Source organism: Oncorhynchus nerka, linkage group LG8 (assembly GCF_034236695.1).
Source record: "Oncorhynchus nerka isolate Pitt River linkage group LG8, Oner_Uvic_2.0, whole genome shotgun sequence".
NCBI classification, from domain to species: domain Eukaryota; kingdom Metazoa; phylum Chordata; class Actinopteri; order Salmoniformes; family Salmonidae; genus Oncorhynchus; species Oncorhynchus nerka.
Window position 1 is genome coordinate 52580977 of NC_088403.1, and position 18226 is coordinate 52599202.

The 18226-nt window shown below is 42.3% G+C and overlaps 1 protein-coding gene across 1 annotated transcript in view; it reads right to left on the reverse strand.

Annotated features, from left to right (window-relative positions):
- Positions 1 to 1014: 1014 nt before the first annotated feature.
- Positions 1015 to 18226, reverse strand: part of LOC115133555 (Kv channel-interacting protein 4-like) — a 68706-nt gene continuing 51494 nt past the window's right edge. The window contains exons 4-8 of the mRNA XM_029666920.2: positions 9504 to 9574; positions 5166 to 5273; positions 4810 to 4914; positions 4465 to 4527; positions 1015 to 4355 (exon numbers count right to left, since the gene is read on the reverse strand). Of these exons, the coding sequence (XP_029522780.1) occupies positions 4308 to 4355; positions 4465 to 4527; positions 4810 to 4914; positions 5166 to 5273; positions 9504 to 9574 (395 nt within the window). The 3' untranslated portion in view covers positions 1015 to 4307. The remainder of the gene's footprint in view (positions 4356 to 4464; positions 4528 to 4809; positions 4915 to 5165; positions 5274 to 9503; positions 9575 to 18226) is intronic.

The window sequence follows — 18226 nt, forward strand, 5'->3', positions numbered from 1 at the left end:
ATCATCTCCTTAGTCTTGGTTACGTTGAGGGATAGGTTGTTATTCTGGCACCACCCGGCCAGGTCGGTGACCTCCTCCCTATAGGCTGTCTCGTCGTTGTCGGTGATCAGGCCTACCACTGTTGTGTTGTCAGCAAACTTAATGATGGTGTTGGAGTCGTGGGTGAACAGGGAGTACAGAAGGGGACTGAGCACACACCCCTGGGGAGCTCCAGTGTTGAGGATCAGTGTGGCAGATGTGTTGCTACCTACCCTCACCACCTGGGGGCGACCTGTCAGGAAGTCCAGGATCCAGTTGCAGAGGGAGGTGTTTAGTCCCAGGATCCTTAGCTTGGTGATGAGCTTTGAGGGTACTATGGTGTTGAACGCTGAGCTGTAGTCAATGAACAGCATTCTCACATTAGGTGTTCCTTTTGTCCAAGTGGGAAAGGGCAGTGTGGAGTGCAATAGAGATTGCATCATCTGTGGATCTGTTTGGGCGGTATGCAAATTGGAGTGGGTCTAGGGTTTCTGGGATAATGGTGTTGATGTGAGCCATTACCAGCCTTTCAAAGCACTTAATGGCTACGGAAGTAAGCGCTACGTGTCTGTAGTCATTTAGGCAGGTTGCCTTTGTGTTCTTGGGCACAGGGAGTGGACTGCATGAAGCATGTTGTTATTACAGACTCAATCAAGGACAGTGAAGACACCTGCCAGTTGGTCAGCACATGCCCGGAGCATGTGGGATGTGTTTTCTTCCATTGTTTTTGACACAAGGCCACACTGGTAGGCCTAAATTATGATCATATAGCCAACAGTAGCCAACTTGGTCACGGTTAAAACTGACTTAAAGCGGGTACAGCCTTATTGTTCACAGTAAACACACGGCAGAAGTTGCACAGCATTTTCAAAGTTCAAGTTTGAGCTCAGCAGATCTGAAACTTTCTCTGTGACAATTTTTTTTTGAGGGAACATTGAACATAACTACACACCACAGTGACACAACCACATGAAATATCTGAACACAGGGGACATGAACATTCAAACCAGTTTATTGAATCTCTCTTATAAAATGCACTCACCTAATCACAAAGACATGTCCAGTGCAGCTTAAGGTCCTTTATATCACCCTTCTAATCCTATATGGGTCCGCACAAATTAAACCTACACTATCTTGGATAGCAGTTTCCTAGATTTAGCTAAATGGCAGAAAGATGAGTCTTTCCTTCCTACATTTTTAGAGTGGTCCTCTGTAGCTCAAAGCATGGCACTTGTAATGCCAGGGTAGTGGGTTTGATTCCCGGGACCACCCAAATGTGAAACGTGCACGACTAAATCGCTTTGGATTAAAAGCGCCTGCAAAATGGCATATTGTATTGAGTGAAAGAGGAACATAGTTCCTTAACATTTTATAGAGGTCCTTCGAGGAAAATATACAGCACTTCTATTTCAAAATACGATTCAAGTCATCAATGTTTTACCTAATGTGTTTAATGCTTCTCAACTCAACTAGTTTTTTCAGGATTGGAGTAACAACGTGACTCCATTGCAAGTTATTTGAATGGGTGTGGGATTTTTTTTAAATCTTGGCAGCGTCTGCATCCCTGAATTGCCAATATTTCAAAGTACATTATTTCTTTGAACCAAGTGGTAGGCTCAGAGTACCACAAGGTGGCGGTATTGTAACATTTTGTAATGGATCCAAGCCACAAACTCAGCACACAGAGGCTACTCAAATAAGCTAATAACATTGGTACATCGTGTAAGAAAATAAATACAATTTAAGTCCTGTGCATATATCTGTGAAGGTTTTAACAGGCTTTGTTCAATCAATTCATTTTCCAAGATCAGATTGAGTGCAATAAAATCTGAACTCAGAGCACCCAATTACTACCCTCATGCACCTCATGCTATTATGATGGATTTAAATACATTAGGATGTAAGGTTGAATAACAGATTGACAGAAGTCACTTTCTTAGCCAGAGACACATTCAATAGGGAGAACACGTTTTGAGATGGTGAAACCGTCAGGTACAACCTGGACTTGTCCAAGTAGCTGTGTCCTTACTTAAATCGACCCATGTTTTAAGGAGATAATTAGCCCACTGAACAAAATCCTTTGTCAAATAAGATCAAGCTAGGTACACAAACAAGTCATTTCCCTAGACTATGCTTCTCCTTGTGAACTCCAGAACACATTCCCAGGGGTACATTTACATGGATAAATAAGTTATCGCCAATTAAGGAAACAGAATATGCAAAATACTGCAGATACCTCCTTGCTCATGTCCACATTGCTTTCCACAAACTTTTAATTTAGGGATGGGCAATAAAGTAGGGTTTTGGAGCAGAATCATCCTGTAAGTAGTGATATTGGGGAGGGAGGGGCCCCATCTGCTACCCAGCATGCTCTGTCCCTGAGCATGATTGGAGCCAATCAGGACTCTAATCAGAGACCGCAGGGGCCAATCAATCCTCATATGCAGGGAAACTGGACACGTCACAAACAAGATGAAGGAAAACACAGGCCCTGTCCAGAAACAACCCCTACACTGAGTATATTTAAGCAATATGGCCATAGCTCCACCTTGCCCTCTGATAGGCTGAGTGGAATTATCACCATATTGTTTCCACCTGTCCAATCCTCCACTATCACTCCAGTGTTTAATTGCTATATTGTAATTATTTTGCCACTATGGCCTATTTATTGCCTTACCTCCCTATATAGACTTTTTCTATTGTATTGTCGACTGTATGTTTGTTTATTCCATGTGTAACTCTGTGTTGTTGTTTGTGTCGCACTGCTTTGCTTTATCTTGGCCAGGTCACAGTTGTAAATGAGAACTTGTTCTCAACCAGTCTACCTGGTTAAATAAAGGTGAAATAATGTTTTTTCATTTTTAATTGTCTAGAATCTAGACTCTAGATAGTTGGGGATAGGGGTTGTTTCTGGACAGGGCAACAGATCTACCTCTCAAAACCAAAGTATGACAGATTCCAATTTGCTTGTATAGCTTCACCCCAGTGACCCTCTGCAAAGGACAGTGATAAACTTGCATATTCAAAAAGGCCATCATTTCCCCCCAAGAGTGAGCTTCTGCTTAATACTGTCCACCGGACTATCCCTTTGTACATTGACTAGCATATCTACCATGTATCATATCTATATCATTCAAATCCAACATACCAGTGTAACCTGCAAAATTGTTATTTGAAACATGAATGAAAACAAGTCAACAGGACACATGGGGAATACAGACATGTACAGTCAAATAAAATACAGTACATTTAAAAGCAGCATAATCTTGTGGCAAGATAATTGTTTCTCCTAATCGCATACTCAATGTAAGTAACAGCTACCTGTGTGCTTCTAATGATACTTTTCACCGTCCAGACTCGTCATCGAATTCAACGTGGAGTGCATCGTCTCATTTTAGTTGGCAAGTAAGCATGAACAAAGTTGAAAGTTCCACATAGATTCTTAGAGTATATACACTTTTTTTTTTTTAAATGGTACAATGTTAAGTCTATTTTACTTGGGTGCTGGGAGAGCAAAGGATGGACCGTGGTGGCTGAAAAACCTCAGTGGTTAGGAACATTCTGGAATTCTGAGCCTGATTTCAGCATACAGTTATGTCACTATTCATCATACAAACTTTCACCTTCCAGGCTCATTGTTGTCCATCTGTTCAAAGGCAGTGGCATAAGATAACACATTTAGCTGGTTTCCACTAGATAACACAAGCACAAATGCAAAATTGGCAATATCGTAAAAATTCATGAAAACAAACATTTGCATTTTGGTTTTAATTTAAGGTTTGGTATAAAATCAGGGTTAAAGTTTGGAATACAATTTTAAGAAGATACATCTTAGAAATAGGCGGGGTTCATTATTTTGTGTCTGTGTGAAACAGTGATGACCCAGTTTGCTGGATTCCTGTACTGCAGATACTGTAAATGGTGACTGCAGCACAGCTGTTAAGATATGTGTGTCTTTGTACACAGAAGAGTTCAATCTACTTAATCAAACCACAAAACTCAAATTGGAAAGGAAAGATTGTAAAGATCAATTTTTTAAATATTTTTTTTTACAGTTATTCCAGAATGTTTCATACCATTACATGTATGATTTGTGTGGTCCATTGCTACAGTTATTCCAGAATGTTTCATACCATTACATGTATGATTTGTGTGGTCCATTGCTACAGTTATTCCAGAATGTTTCATACCATTACATGTATGATTTGTGTGGTCCATTGCGCCGTATGCCGGTTGTTGGTTGGTGTCTGTTGATAGTCGAGTCCAGATCTCTCCAGGTCAGCCACGAGTTAAATGACGTTTTCAAAGAGCTGCATCGACCTCATGATGTTCTCATCCTGGTGGACAAAGAGAGGAACTCAGACATCACTGAAAATGTATACCAGAGGTACTAAATACTGTATTATGTGTGATACAATTGCAGAGAAGGCGGCGGAAATAACTCACATTTTGGCAGCAGTCAATAAACTCGTCTATGGTTACAACACCATCCTTATTTTTATCCATCTTCTGTTGGTCAGGAACATTCGCGAGGTTCGTCAGGAACGTCAGAGAGTTTGGGAAGACAATGCAAAATATGTATATTGTAATAGTACACATGGATGAATTAATTGGAAAGATGGTAAATAGTTCATTTCATTCCACATAACAAATGCCACTACTTTAGGGTAACTTGTATTTAAATATGACAAGCATTGGACTATTGGTCCCTACAATACATGCTGATGATGATGGTGAATGCAATATGCACATTTTGGCAACAATGTATGGCACTTTTAAAAAAACACACACCTGAAAAAATATCTCCACATGTTGTCGAGGGGTATCGTCTTTGAGTAGGGGATATGTGCATTTCCCCATCATGTCATAGATGGCCTTCATGATGTCAAGCATTTCCTGTTAAACAGAGAGTAAAGATAAGGTTGACAAGTACACTGTATAAAAGACCAGGTGAAGAAAAGACGAGGATCCTTTTTAAATATCATGAGACTGGTTGACCAAAATGTAAAGATATGTCATGCTTTACTTCTACATAAAGCAAAGTATCACCAATTACTAGGTCAGTATTTTATTGCTATTTATAGACATCAATAAGTAACTCAATTAACGTCATATAGACAGCGAGTTGCGCCACTGATTGTATGTACCTCTTTAGTAATATGTCCGTCCTTATTAATATCATACAGATTGAACGCCCAGTTGAGCTTCTCCTGGACTGAGCCTCGGAGGAGGATAGAGAGGCCCATAACAAAGTCCTGCAGTAGAAACACAAACTATTGGAAATTGTACCAAAAACATATCAGAAATATCTATGAAGCCTTAATGGGTTGATATGATACTGGTATCAGACATTTCTACTCACGTACAAAGAATGAACTTGAACTGAACTCTTTTTGGTTACCATATCTAAGTGATATGGAAATTGAATTGAACTTGGTCTGGTTATCATATCTAAGTGATTGAAGTATCTAGTCTAAAATATATAACATGTAAGTCCTTTAGCAGACACTCTTATCCAGAGGAGCAATTGGTGTCAAGTGCCTTGCTCAAGGGCACATACCCCGCTGGGATTTGAACCAGCAACCTTTTGGATACTGACCCAATGCTCTTAACTGATAGGCTACTGCCACCTATAACACATTCATCAGTATGATTCTTTACAACAATATTCTTCCCCCCCAAAAAACAAATGAACACACATTATATCCTTGGGGTGCAGAAACATAGATAATAAATAATGCACATTATTTGATTTGTAGAGATGTTTGAGTGTGATACAGTACTCTTGGACAGAAGAACGCACCGTGTTTTTGTAACACCAGATAACTCGGGTGATGAGCAAAGACAACTGTTCTATCCTAATAAGCAAGATTATTCACTTCATTAATGTTAATTATATGTATGCTGGGGGGATTCCATTTGGACTCAATTCAAATTAAGTGAAGTTTCACGGTTAGCATGTGTCTTGTGGGTATGAAGCTTCTAACAACCTTGCAATGCTCACTTTTTTTGTATCGACTTCTGTCAAATGCTCCTAGGGCAACGGGGTAGGTAACTAGGAGAGGATTGAGACGACACACATACTCTCAGAGACTGATGTAAGAAATCTCCACAATTGTACATTCTATATTAAAATATGTATTGTAAAATAGATGATTTAACCTGGAATGTCCCATTGAGATACAGTATATAAAGATAATATATATATATATATATATATATATATATATATATATATATATATATATACTTAGACAGTGCCTTCAGAAAGTATTTACACCCCTTGACTTTTCCAAATGTTGTTGTGTTACAGCCTGAATTGAAGACTAATTACATTTACATTTTGTGTCACTGGCCTGGCTACACAATACTCCACAATGTGTTTTTGTTTGTTTTTATAAATGAATAAAACATTTAAAGAGCTGAAACGTCTCGAGTCAATAGGTATTCAACCCTTTTGTTATAGCAAGCCTACATAAGTTCAGGAGTATATATTTTTTTAAGTCACATAAATTGAGACTACCTCATCTCTATACCTGACACACACAATTATCTGTAAGGTCCCTCAGTCGAGCATTGAATTTCAAACATTTTCAACCACAAAGATCAGGGAGGTTTTCCAATGCATTGCAAAGAAGGCTGCATCACATCCAGGCTGCATCACATCTGGCCATGATTGGGAGTCCCATACGGCGGCGCACAATTGACCCGGGGTAGGCCGTCATTGTAAATAAGATTTTTTTATTAACTGACTTGCCTAGTTAAATTCAAAAAAGAAGGGCAGCTATTGGTAGATGGGTAAAAAAAACACACAAAAAACAGACATTGAATATCCCTTTGAGGATGGTGTATCAATACACCCAGTCACTACAAAGATAAAGGCATTCTCAGTTGTCGGAGAGGAAGGAAACCGCTCAGGGATTTCACCATGATGCCAATGGTGACTTTAAAATAGTTACAAAGTGTAATGGCTGTGATAGGAGAAAACTGAGGATGGATCAATAACATTGTAGTTGCTTCACAATACTAACCTAAAGGACAAAGTGAAAAGAAGGAAGCCTGTACAGAATACAAATATTTCAAAACATGCATCCTGTTTGCAATAAGGCACGAAAGTAAAACTGCAAAAAATGTGGCATAGCAATTCACTTTCTGACAATAATCTAAAAATCAAGGCCAAATCTACACTGGAGTTGTTTACCAAGAAGACAGTGAATGTTCCTGATTGGCAGAGTTACAGTTTTAACTTAAATCTGCTTGAAAATCTATGGCAAGACCTGAAAATGGTTGTCTGGCAATGATCAACAAACAAATTGACAGAGCTTGAAGAATTTTGAAAAGAATAACGGGCTAATGATGCACAATCCAGGTGTGGAAAGCTCTTATGTTGTTTACCCAGAAAGACTAACAGATGTAATCGCTGCCAAAGGTGATTGTAACATGTATTAACTCAGGGGGTTGAATACTTATTAGCTACTGTTTTATTTTTATTTTTTATTTTTTATTTTTTACAAATGTTAAAATTCTTCTTCAACTTTGACATTAGTATTTTTGTGTACATTGTTGACAAAAAAATAGCATTTAAATACATTTTAATCCCACTTTGCAACACAAAATGTGGAAAAAGTCAAGGGGTGTGAATATTTTCTGAAGGCACTGTATATCTTGCATCCTGTAAATTCTGGTCCTGAAGACTAGCAGGGTGTGCAGGCTATTGTTGTAGCTCAGCATTAGCCCACCCTACTCAAGTCATCAACAAAGCCTTTAAGTTAAATGGGTGTCAAGACTAGATTGAAATTAAAAGCCTGTACACCCTGTGTGTCTCCAGTACCATGATTGACCGACACTGGTCAAGACTGAGTGTTCCAACAAGAATAACACTATAGAACCAAATCTCAAATGAGAAATGTATCTAGGTCATTATACTTCAGAGAGTGATGTCAGGGATGTCATCAGGGGCAGATTGGTCATCTGGCAAATCTGGCAGATGCCAGATGGGCTGAACCATTTTTTTGGACAGTGAAAAGAGAGCGGCACAGCCAGCTGCTGATGAGCATGTTAATATATTTTTGTAGTAGCCTTTTCTTTTTTCTCTGTTGACATAATCTATCAGCTTTCTCTATTGGGCAGATGCAGTGAGAAATGGCCCCCCTACCACGATGGGCCGGTCTGGTTAAGTTCAAAGTCAAACGCGCCATCAGTTTGCCAGGCCGTTCCTACCGAAAGGTAAAAAATGAAATTACCAGTAAAAAGGTTGTGTGGGGAGAAAAAAAAAAGCACAAAAAAAAAGCTTTTGAGTCCGTTGCAGCAAAATCTGGGATACCAAATTGACAGATAAGGCCCATGTTTTGTAATATAGCGGAACTAAAGAAGCAAAAGAGAGGAAGGATTGCGAGGGAGAGGCCGTTAGATGAGTCAATAAGGATGATGACAAACAAAGAACATGACTCAAGGCACACACACAGTTAAACTGCAGCCAAAGAAACGTAGGACAATGCAGTCGAGGTAGAAAACAGAGACACACACACACTGATAGATGTATACTGAGTTCCTTGATGTTTTGGCTGCATGTGTTGCCTAATAATTATAGGCCTAATGATGGGGGGGGGGCATATATCAGACAGGCATTTGCATATGTAGGCTAGTATGCAGCCTAGTTAGGCTAGAAAATAATTAGCTACTGTAAGCCTATTGAACATATTACAATTTATTCATTTGCACAAGTTTCTCATATTCCATAAAAAAATATTGCAACATCAGTCTTCGTGTGTGTGTGCATGCATGCAGGTTTATCTACGGTGTAGTCAGTTAGCGATCGGCTAGGCCTACTTATGATACTGCAACTGTCTTATGAGTAGATTGAAAGGCTTTCCCAAAAACATTTTGAATGAAATGTTAAGTACTAAGTACACCTACCTGGCAGAATGATATCATGATTATTATTTGTATGAATCGGGTGAGGATTTGGTTGGCAAACTCTGCCATCGTAGTAGCCTACGACAACATTGGTTCCCAGTAGATGGGTAAGCGGCAGTCAAAATTGGCTATATTGTCCAAAATAATGAAAAAACACATTTTCTTTTTGGTTTTAATTTCAGGTTAGGATTAAGCATAAGGTTAGCAGTGTGGTTAGGGTTAGGTTTAAAATCTGATTTTAAGAAGATAAATTGTAGAAATAGGCAGGTTTTATAACTTTGCCACTTGCCCAGATAGTGACGACCAGAAACATCGCTAGACAAACACAGTCCTCTCTCGCTAGGTGCACAATCAAAATGTCACTCAAGAATCACCCTAAAATATTGTTTTTGATGTGATTTTTGCATTATCATGGACTCAGAACATCCAATTGTTTTGTTAATCTAATGAAAAAAAACAATTGTGAGTTAAAAACTGTGGGGGGTGTAGGAGATGCTGGGGCCGCTGTGGTGCAGCTGGCATGGTGTCAGTCAAAGGAATAGGATCTGAAGAAGGATACACAAGCTTACCTCAAAACTCACAGATCCATCTTTATCCGTGTCAAACGCGTTGAACAGAAAATGTGCATACATCGACGCGTCTGAAATGAGAGACACACAGCCTCAGTCAAACATAGTGGTGACCAGTCACAGCCTCAATTTAGACTGACGATACAGGCCCACAGTGGTTCCAGCTAGACATTTTCAAATGTTTTACTCCGCTGTTCAACATAAAATCCATCCCAAGCACACTGAAGTAGAAAGAGTTTGGATTCATTTTTCTTTCTTGCTTTCACAGTTGCAGGCCTTTAAGTGAGATGTGTTATCGCTCCCTTTCATTCTCACGGCAAGAATAACAAAGACTGGTCTTCACATATGTTGCGGTTGGAACAGAGGTAATCCTGAAATATCTTCAGACAGCATAAACAGAAGCGTGTGTGTGTGTGTGTGCGTGTGTGTGTGTGTGCGTGTGTGTGCGTGTACTTGTCCGCTTGTTGTAAAGATGGAAGTGTCAGTCTTGAGTTTCTTTTGTTGAGCTGTATAATACAGATGTTAGTCCACCAAACGCAAGGGACACTATCAGAAAGGGCTCCAGCTAGTGTCATAGAAACAAAGGGAGCACAAAAAAAAACAAGCTATACAATGACATCACAATGTTACATTGCTTCTTAACAGGAAATCCATCTTTTACATTGGTCATTTAAGCAATAAGGCCAGAGGGGGTCTGGAGTATGGCCAATACACCATGGCTAAGGGCTGTTCTTAAGCACAACGCAATGCGGAGTGCCCGGACACATCCCTTAGCCGTGGTATATTGGCCGTATACCACAAACCCCTGAGGTGCCTTATTGCTATTATAAAAGGGGACCAATGTAAGTAGAGCAGTAAAAATAAATGTTTCGTCATACCCGTGGTCTGATATACCACTGCTGTCAGCCAATCAGCATTTAGGGCTCGAACCACCCGGTTTATAATAAGAGACATACTGTAACATCTATGACATCAGTGGTCACCAACGAGTCGATCGCGATCCACTGGTCAATCTTCAAGGCATTCCTAGTCGATCACCAAAAATGTCTGTAGAAAAGCCAACCATAAAGGCTTGCGTTCCTTTTTTTATTTGTTTGTGTTGCGCTATTGCCGGTAGGTGCACTTGATTCAGATTTGTCCTTTAGGTTAGTATTTTGAACCATTTTAGTTTGTCTGAAAAGACAAACTCTACCTACCCAGCGGACCGGGAGATCTGTGGCTAAATGGAGTGGGCCTAATGCTCTCCGTGCCTACAGCTTCCACATCCCCGGCCACAGCAAAGTTGGATTCTAGACTACATGAGATTTCATAACTTTTAAAAACCATGACCAGAGAGACTGTCAAAGAATACAGCAAAGAGATACTGTTGAGGAGAATTTATCTTTGTGTGAGTTTGGCTGCCACACACTACTGTTATGTACATACAGGTTGTATAGAAACGCCATTTTGATGAGGTTTCTAACGTACTATAGGCTCTTGTACTATTTCATTGTAAAATAAATGAAGATATGTGTTTTACAGCATTCGACAGATCTAGCCATATCCTCAGAGTTCACACAGAGTTTGGTCTCTCTTGCTGTAATGAAGCGCAACCAGAGACATGTGGTTATGGAGACATCATATAAAACTCAATTGGGGGACACATTCGCCAGTGTTGTTCGTCATTTGTCTTATTTGATACAGTGTCTTTTAGGGGGCTTTTTAAAAACATCATGTGTGAATTAGAATCTGGGGGAGAACTTCAGAGTAGAAAAATATTACCTCAGGGCAGTGTGAACTCTACATGAACTGAATATCGATATGCCATAGAAAGTCCAGGCGCTTATTTCCAAGAACCCAAACCCCTCTTTTTCCAGGTAGACCAATTCCAATGACCCAATTCCACTGGATAATCAAAAGCAAAAGCACATTTGGTCCGGCCAAAGGAAAACCTCATTATAAAATGGACTAAGCACCCCCCCCCCCCCTATTCCTAGTCAGTAAGGGATGGGTCATTCTTGAATTACATTGGTAAATGCTGTCCCTTGACTTTGACACAATGAAAAAACACTTACAATGGAAAATGTATGTTGTCATTTATTTAACTGTTATTTAATAAGAAAACATATGCAAGTCCATCTCCCGACTACCCGAAGAGGTCCAAAAATACCTAATTTGCCAATTGGCCTGGACCCTCTACTGACCCTCTACTGCCGACACGGAGCCCCGCCGATCCATCACGACTGGTCCGCCGACATAATCGTCCGAGGGGGTTTCAACAGGCTTTTCCGCTGCGACATCGCCAAAGATCCATCTGCTGGCCAAGGCCCGCGAGCTTTCTGAATCGCTGTATCTCCAGCTCACCGCATGAAGAGGAATAAATAAACAGACTCACCCCATCGCGACGTCCCCAAAGGTTAACTCTCTAGCCCTCGCTATCTCCCTGCTTGCTAATTCGGCCTGCTAACGGCTAGCTTGTCAAGCTCCGGTCCGCTAACTGCTACCTTGTTAGCTCGGGCCTACGAACTGTTAGCTTGTTAGCACAGGCCTGCTAACCGTCTGTACCACCGCGTCCCAATCACTCTCTGACCCCATTTACTTTCTATCTCTTTTGATTTTTAATTTGTTTATACCTTCCGGAAACCTGCCTCACCCAATGTGATACGGAATCGCTATTACTTTTACTCTTATTTTTATTTTTATGACACACTCAAGAACCTCCAGACGCTTAACCAGCTAACTAGCTACAAGCTAGTTAGTCATTGTTAGTTTAAAAAAAAAAAAAAAAAAAAATTAAAAAAACCTGGATAACACTCGCCAGCCCCCTGCCCATCCACCGCTGCCCCCTGGACACTGATCTCTTGGCTACATAGCTGACCACGCTGGACTGTCCATTAATCACGGTACTCCTTTCTGCTTGTTTGTCTTACCTGTCGGCCCCGTTGCCTAGTCAACGCCATTTTACCTGCTGTTTGTTGTGCTAGCGGATTAGCCTCGCCTACTGTTTTTAGCTAGATTTCCAAATTCAACACCTGTGATTACTGTATGCCTCGCTGTATGTCTCTCTCAGATGTCAATATGCCTTGTATACTGTTGTTCAGGTTAGTTATAATTGTTTTAGTTCACAATGGAGCCCCTAGACCCACTCTGCATACCCCTGTTACCTCCTTTGTCCCACCTCCCACACATGCGGTGACCTCACCCATTACAACCAGCATGTCCAGAGATACAACCTGTCTCATCATCACCCAGTGCCTGGGCTTACCTCCGCTGTACCCGCACCCCACCATACCCCTGTCTGTGCATTATGCCCTGAATATATTCTACCATGCCCAGAAACCTGCTCCTCTTATCCTCTGCCCCCAACGCCTAGGCGACCAGTTTTGATAGCCTTTAGCCGCACCCTCATACTACTCCTTTCTGTTCCGCGGGTGATGTGGAGGTAAACCCAGGCCCTACATGTCCCCAGGTACCCTCATTTGTTGACTTCTGTGATCGAAAAGCCTTGGTTTTATGCATGTCAACATCAGAAGCCTCCTCCCTAAGTTTGTTTTACTCACTGCTTTAGCACACTCTGCTAACCCTGATGTCCTTGCCGTGTCTGAATCCTGGCTCAGGAAGGCCACCAAAAATTCAGAGATTTCCATACCCAACTATAACATCTTCCGTCAAGATAGAACTACCAAAGGGGGCGGAGTTGCAGTCTACTGCAGAGATAGCCTGCAAAGTAATGTCATACTTTCCAGGTCCATACCCAAACAGTTCGAACTACTAATTTTGAAAATTACCTCTCCAGAAATAAGTCTCTCACTGTTGCCGCCTGCTACCGGCCACCCTCAGCTCCCAGCTGTGCCCTGACACCATTTGTGAATTGATCGCCCCCATCTAGCTTCAGAGTTTGTTCTGTTAGGTGACCTAAACTGGGATATGCTTAACACCCCGGCAGTCCTACAATGTAAGCTAGATGCCCTCAATCTCACTCAAATCATCAAGGAACCCACCAGGTACAACCCTAACTCTGTAAACAAGGGCACCCTCATAGACGTCATCCTGACCAACTGGCCCTCCAAATACACCTCCGCTGTCTTCAACCAGGATCTCAGCGATCACTGCCTCATTGCCTGTATCCGCCACGGAGCCGCAGTCAAACGACCACCCTCATCACTGTCAAACGCTCCCTAAAACACTTCTGTGAGCAGGCCTTTCTAATCGACCTGGCCCGGGTATCCTGGAAGGACATTGACCTCATCCCGTCAGTTGAGGATGCCTGGTCATTCTTTAAAAGTAACTTCCTCACCATTTTAGATAAGCATGCTCCGTTCAAAAAATGCAGAACCAAGAACAGATACAGCCCTTGGTTCACTCCAGACCTGACTGCCCTCGACCAGCACAAAAACATCCTGTGGCGGACTGCAATAGCATCGAATAGCCCCCATGATATGCAACTGTTCAGGGAAGTCAGGAACCAATACACGCAGTCAGCTAAGGCCAGCTTCTTCAGGCAGAAGTTTGCATCCTGTAGCTCCAACTCCAAAAAGTTCTGGGACACTGTGAAGTCCATGGAGAACAAGAGTACCTCCTCCCAGCTGCCCACTGCACTGAGGCTAGGTAACACGGTCTCCACCGATAAATCCACGATTATCGAAAGCTTCAATAAGCACTCCTCAACGGCTGGCTATGCCTTCCGCCTGGCTACTCCAACCTCGGCCAACAGCTCCGCCCCCCCCGCAGCTCCTCGCCCAAGCCTCTCCAGGTTCTCCTTTACCCAAATCCAGATAGCAGATGTTCTGAAAGAGCTGCAAAACCTATACCCGTACAAATCAGCTGGGCTTGACAATCTGGACCCTCTATTTCTGAATCTATCTGCCGCCATTGTCGCAACCCTATTACCAGCCTGTTCAACCTCTCTTTCATATCGTCTGAGATCCCCAAGGATTGGAAAGCTGCCGCAGTCATCCCCCTCTTCAAAGGGGGAGACACCCTGGACCCAAACTGCTATAGACCTATATCCATCCTGCCCTGCCATCTAAGAAAGCCAAGTCAACAAACAGGTCACTGACCATCTCGAATCCCACCGTACCTTCTCCGCTGTGCAATCTGGTTTCGAGCCGGTCACGGGTGCACCTCAGCCACGCTCAAGGTACTAAACGATATCATAACCGCCATCGATAAAAGACAGTACTGTGCAGCCGTCTTCATCGACCTCGCCAAGGCTTTCGACTCTGTCAATCACCATATTCTTATCGGCAGACTCAATAGCCTCGGTTTCTCGGATGACTGCCTTGCCTGGTTCACCAATTACTTTGCAGACAGAGTTCAGTGTGTCAAATCGGAGGGCATGCTGTCTGGTCCTCTGGCAGTCTCTATGGGGGTGCCACAGGGTTCAATTCTCGGGCCGACTCTTTTCTCTGTATATATCAATGATGTTGCTCTTGCTGCGGGCGATTCCCTGATCCACCTCACGCAGACGACACCATTCTATATACTTTCGGCCCGTCATTGGACACTGTGCTATCTAACCTCCAAACGAGCTTCAATGCCATACAGCACTCCTTCCGTGGCCTCCAACTGCTCTTAAACGCGAGTAAAACCAAATGCATGCTTTTCAACCGATCGCTGCCTGCACCCGCATGCCCCACTAGCATCACCACCCTGGATGGTTCCGACCTTGAATATGTGGACATCTATAAGTAAGGTGTCTGGCTAGACTGCAAACTCTCCTTCCAGACTCACATCAAACATCTCCAATCGAAAATCAAATCAAGAGTCGGCTTTCTATTCCGCAACAAAGCCTCCTTCACTCACGCCGCCAAGCTTACCCTAGTAAAACTGACTATCCTACCGATCCTCGATTTCGGCGATGTCATCTACAAAATGGCTTCCAACACTCTACTCAGCAAACTGGATGCAGTCTATCATAGTGCCATCCGTTTTGTCACCAAAGCACCTTATACCACCCACCACTGCGACTTGTATGCTCTTACATATTTCGCCAGACCCACTGGCTCCAGGTCATCTACAAGTCCATGCTAGGTAAAGCTCCGCCTTATCTCAGTTCACTGGTCACGATGGCAACACCCATCCGTAGCACACGCTCCAGCAGGTGTATCTCACTGATCATCCCTAAAGCCAACACCTCATTTGGCCGCCTTTCGTCTCCAGTACTCTGCTGCCTGTGACTGGAACGAACTGCAAAAATCGCTGAAGTTGGAGACTTTTATCTCCTCACCAACTTCAAACATCAGCTATCCGAGCAGCTAACCGATCGCTGCAGCTGTACATAGTCTATTGGTAAATAGCCCACCCATTTTCACCTACCTCATCCCCATACTGTTTTTATACTGTTTTTTTTATTTATTTATTTACTTTTCTGCTCTTTTGCACACCAATATCTCTACCTGTACATGACCATCTGATCATTTATCACCCCAGTGTTAATCTGCAAAATTGTATTATTCGCCTACCTCCTCATGCCTTTTGCACACATTGTATATAGACTGCCCATTTTTTTCTACTGTGTTATTGACTTGTTAATTGCTTACTCCATGTGTAACTCTGTGTTGTCTGTTCACACTGCTATGCTTTATCTTGGCCAGGTCGCAGTTGCAAATGAGAACTTGTTCTCAACTAGCCTACCTGGTTAAATAAAGGTGAAATAAAAAAATAAAAAATAAAATAAAAAAAGTCCTTTATACTGCAAAATATATATTTGTATGCATTGTAGAAACTACTGGGGGCTAGCAAATTGGCTTGTTCCACTGGTGACGTGTTTTTGGGGATTTAGCGATATCTATCTATTATTATTGATAATTTGGTGTCTAAATCCAGTGTTACTTGGTGTTACTCAACTTAAATCAAGGGAAATAACATTGTGAGCAAAATTATTAATCATATCTCTTTAGTAAATTATTTTTAAAGGTTTGATGACTATAGATTTGAGAATTTGTGGCCTCCATTTCAGAAATTCCTTGTTTACCAAAAATGTCTCATTGGTGTTACCATCATTGGTGTTACTACTCCTACTGGTACAATGTTATCATAATGATAAACATAATTTAAAGTCATTAAGCTACCATATTAGTTTATTTAGAATGGGAAGAATGACCCAAATACATTTTAAATAAATAAACAATCTAGAAAAAGTAAGTGAATTTTCCAATGTCTTGCCCAAACGCCACCGTAATTTAAGAACGACCCGGATAAAACAGCAAAAACGAAAGAAAAACATGAAACGTTCTTCAGATATAATGGCGCCGGAGGAGATGGCTGCCATTTTACGGTTTCATCACCAATTGTGCGATTGTTTGTTTGTTTTTTGCGTTATTTGCAACTTATTTTGTATATAATGTTTCTGCCACCATCTCTTATAACCGAAAAGAGCTTATAGATATCGGTACAGCGATTACTCACTGGAAATATATTTTTTCTTTTATGAAGCGGATGCGAAGGATTTACTTCAGACACCAGACAAGGCCCCAATCCCTGTGATTCGCGTGAGAAAGAGACGGAGATATCGGGGACGTAGGTCGGGGTGCCTTGTAAGGATCCGACGGCGAGTGAGTAATCTGCCTCTACCATCAGTCCTATTAGCCAACATACAATCATTGGATAACAAAATAGATCACGAATATCCTGACAACGAGACATTAATAACTAATATCTTATGTTTCACTGAGTCGTGGCTGAACGACAACATGAATAACGTACAGCTGGCGGGGTTTACGCTGCATCGGCAGGGTAGAACAGCCGCCTCCGGTAAGACAAGGTGTGGCGGTCTGTGTATATTTGTAAACAAAAGCTGGTGCATGAAATCTAATAGTAAGGAAGTCTTGAGGATTTTCTGGCCTGAGCTGGTCATGGCTCACATCAACACCATTATCCCAGAAACCCCAGACCCACTCCAATTTGCATACCGCCCCAACAGATCCACAGATGATGCAATCGCTATTGCACTCCACACTTCCCTTTCCCACCTGGACAAAAGGATCACTTATGTGAGGATGCTATTCATTGACTACAGCTCAGCGTTCAACACCATAGTGCCCTCAAAGCTCATCACTAATGTAAGGACCCTGGGACTAAACACCTCCTTCTGCAACTGGATCCTGGACTTCCTGACATGCCGCCCCCAGGTGGTAAGGGTAGGTAACAACATATCTGCCACGCTGATCCTCAACACGGGGGCCCCCCAGGGGTGCGTGCTCAGTCCCCTCCTGTACTCCCTGTTCACTCATGACTGCAGGGCCAGGCACGACTCCAACACCATTGTTAATTTTGCAGACGAGACAACTGTGGTAGGGCTGATCAGCAACAACGATGAGACAGCCTATAGGGACGAGGGCAGAAACCTGACCGTGTGGTGCCAGGACAACAACCTCTCCTTCAATGTGATCAAAACAAGAGATGATTGTGGACTACAGGAAAAGGAGGACCGAGCACACCCCCATTCTCACCGACAGGGCTGTAGTGGAGCAGATTGAGAGCTTCAAGTTCCTTGGTGTCCACATCACCATCAAAATATCATGGTTCAAACACACGCCCCCTCAGGAGACTGAAAAGATTTGGCATGGGTCCTCAGATCCTCAAAAAGTTCTACAGCTGCACCATCAAGAGCATGGTTGCATCACTGCCTGGTATGGCAACTGCTCGGCCTCCGACCGCAAGCCTCTACTGAGGGTAGTGCATACGGCCTAGTACATCACTGGGGCCAAGCTTACCGTGTCAGAGGAAGGCCCTAAGAATTG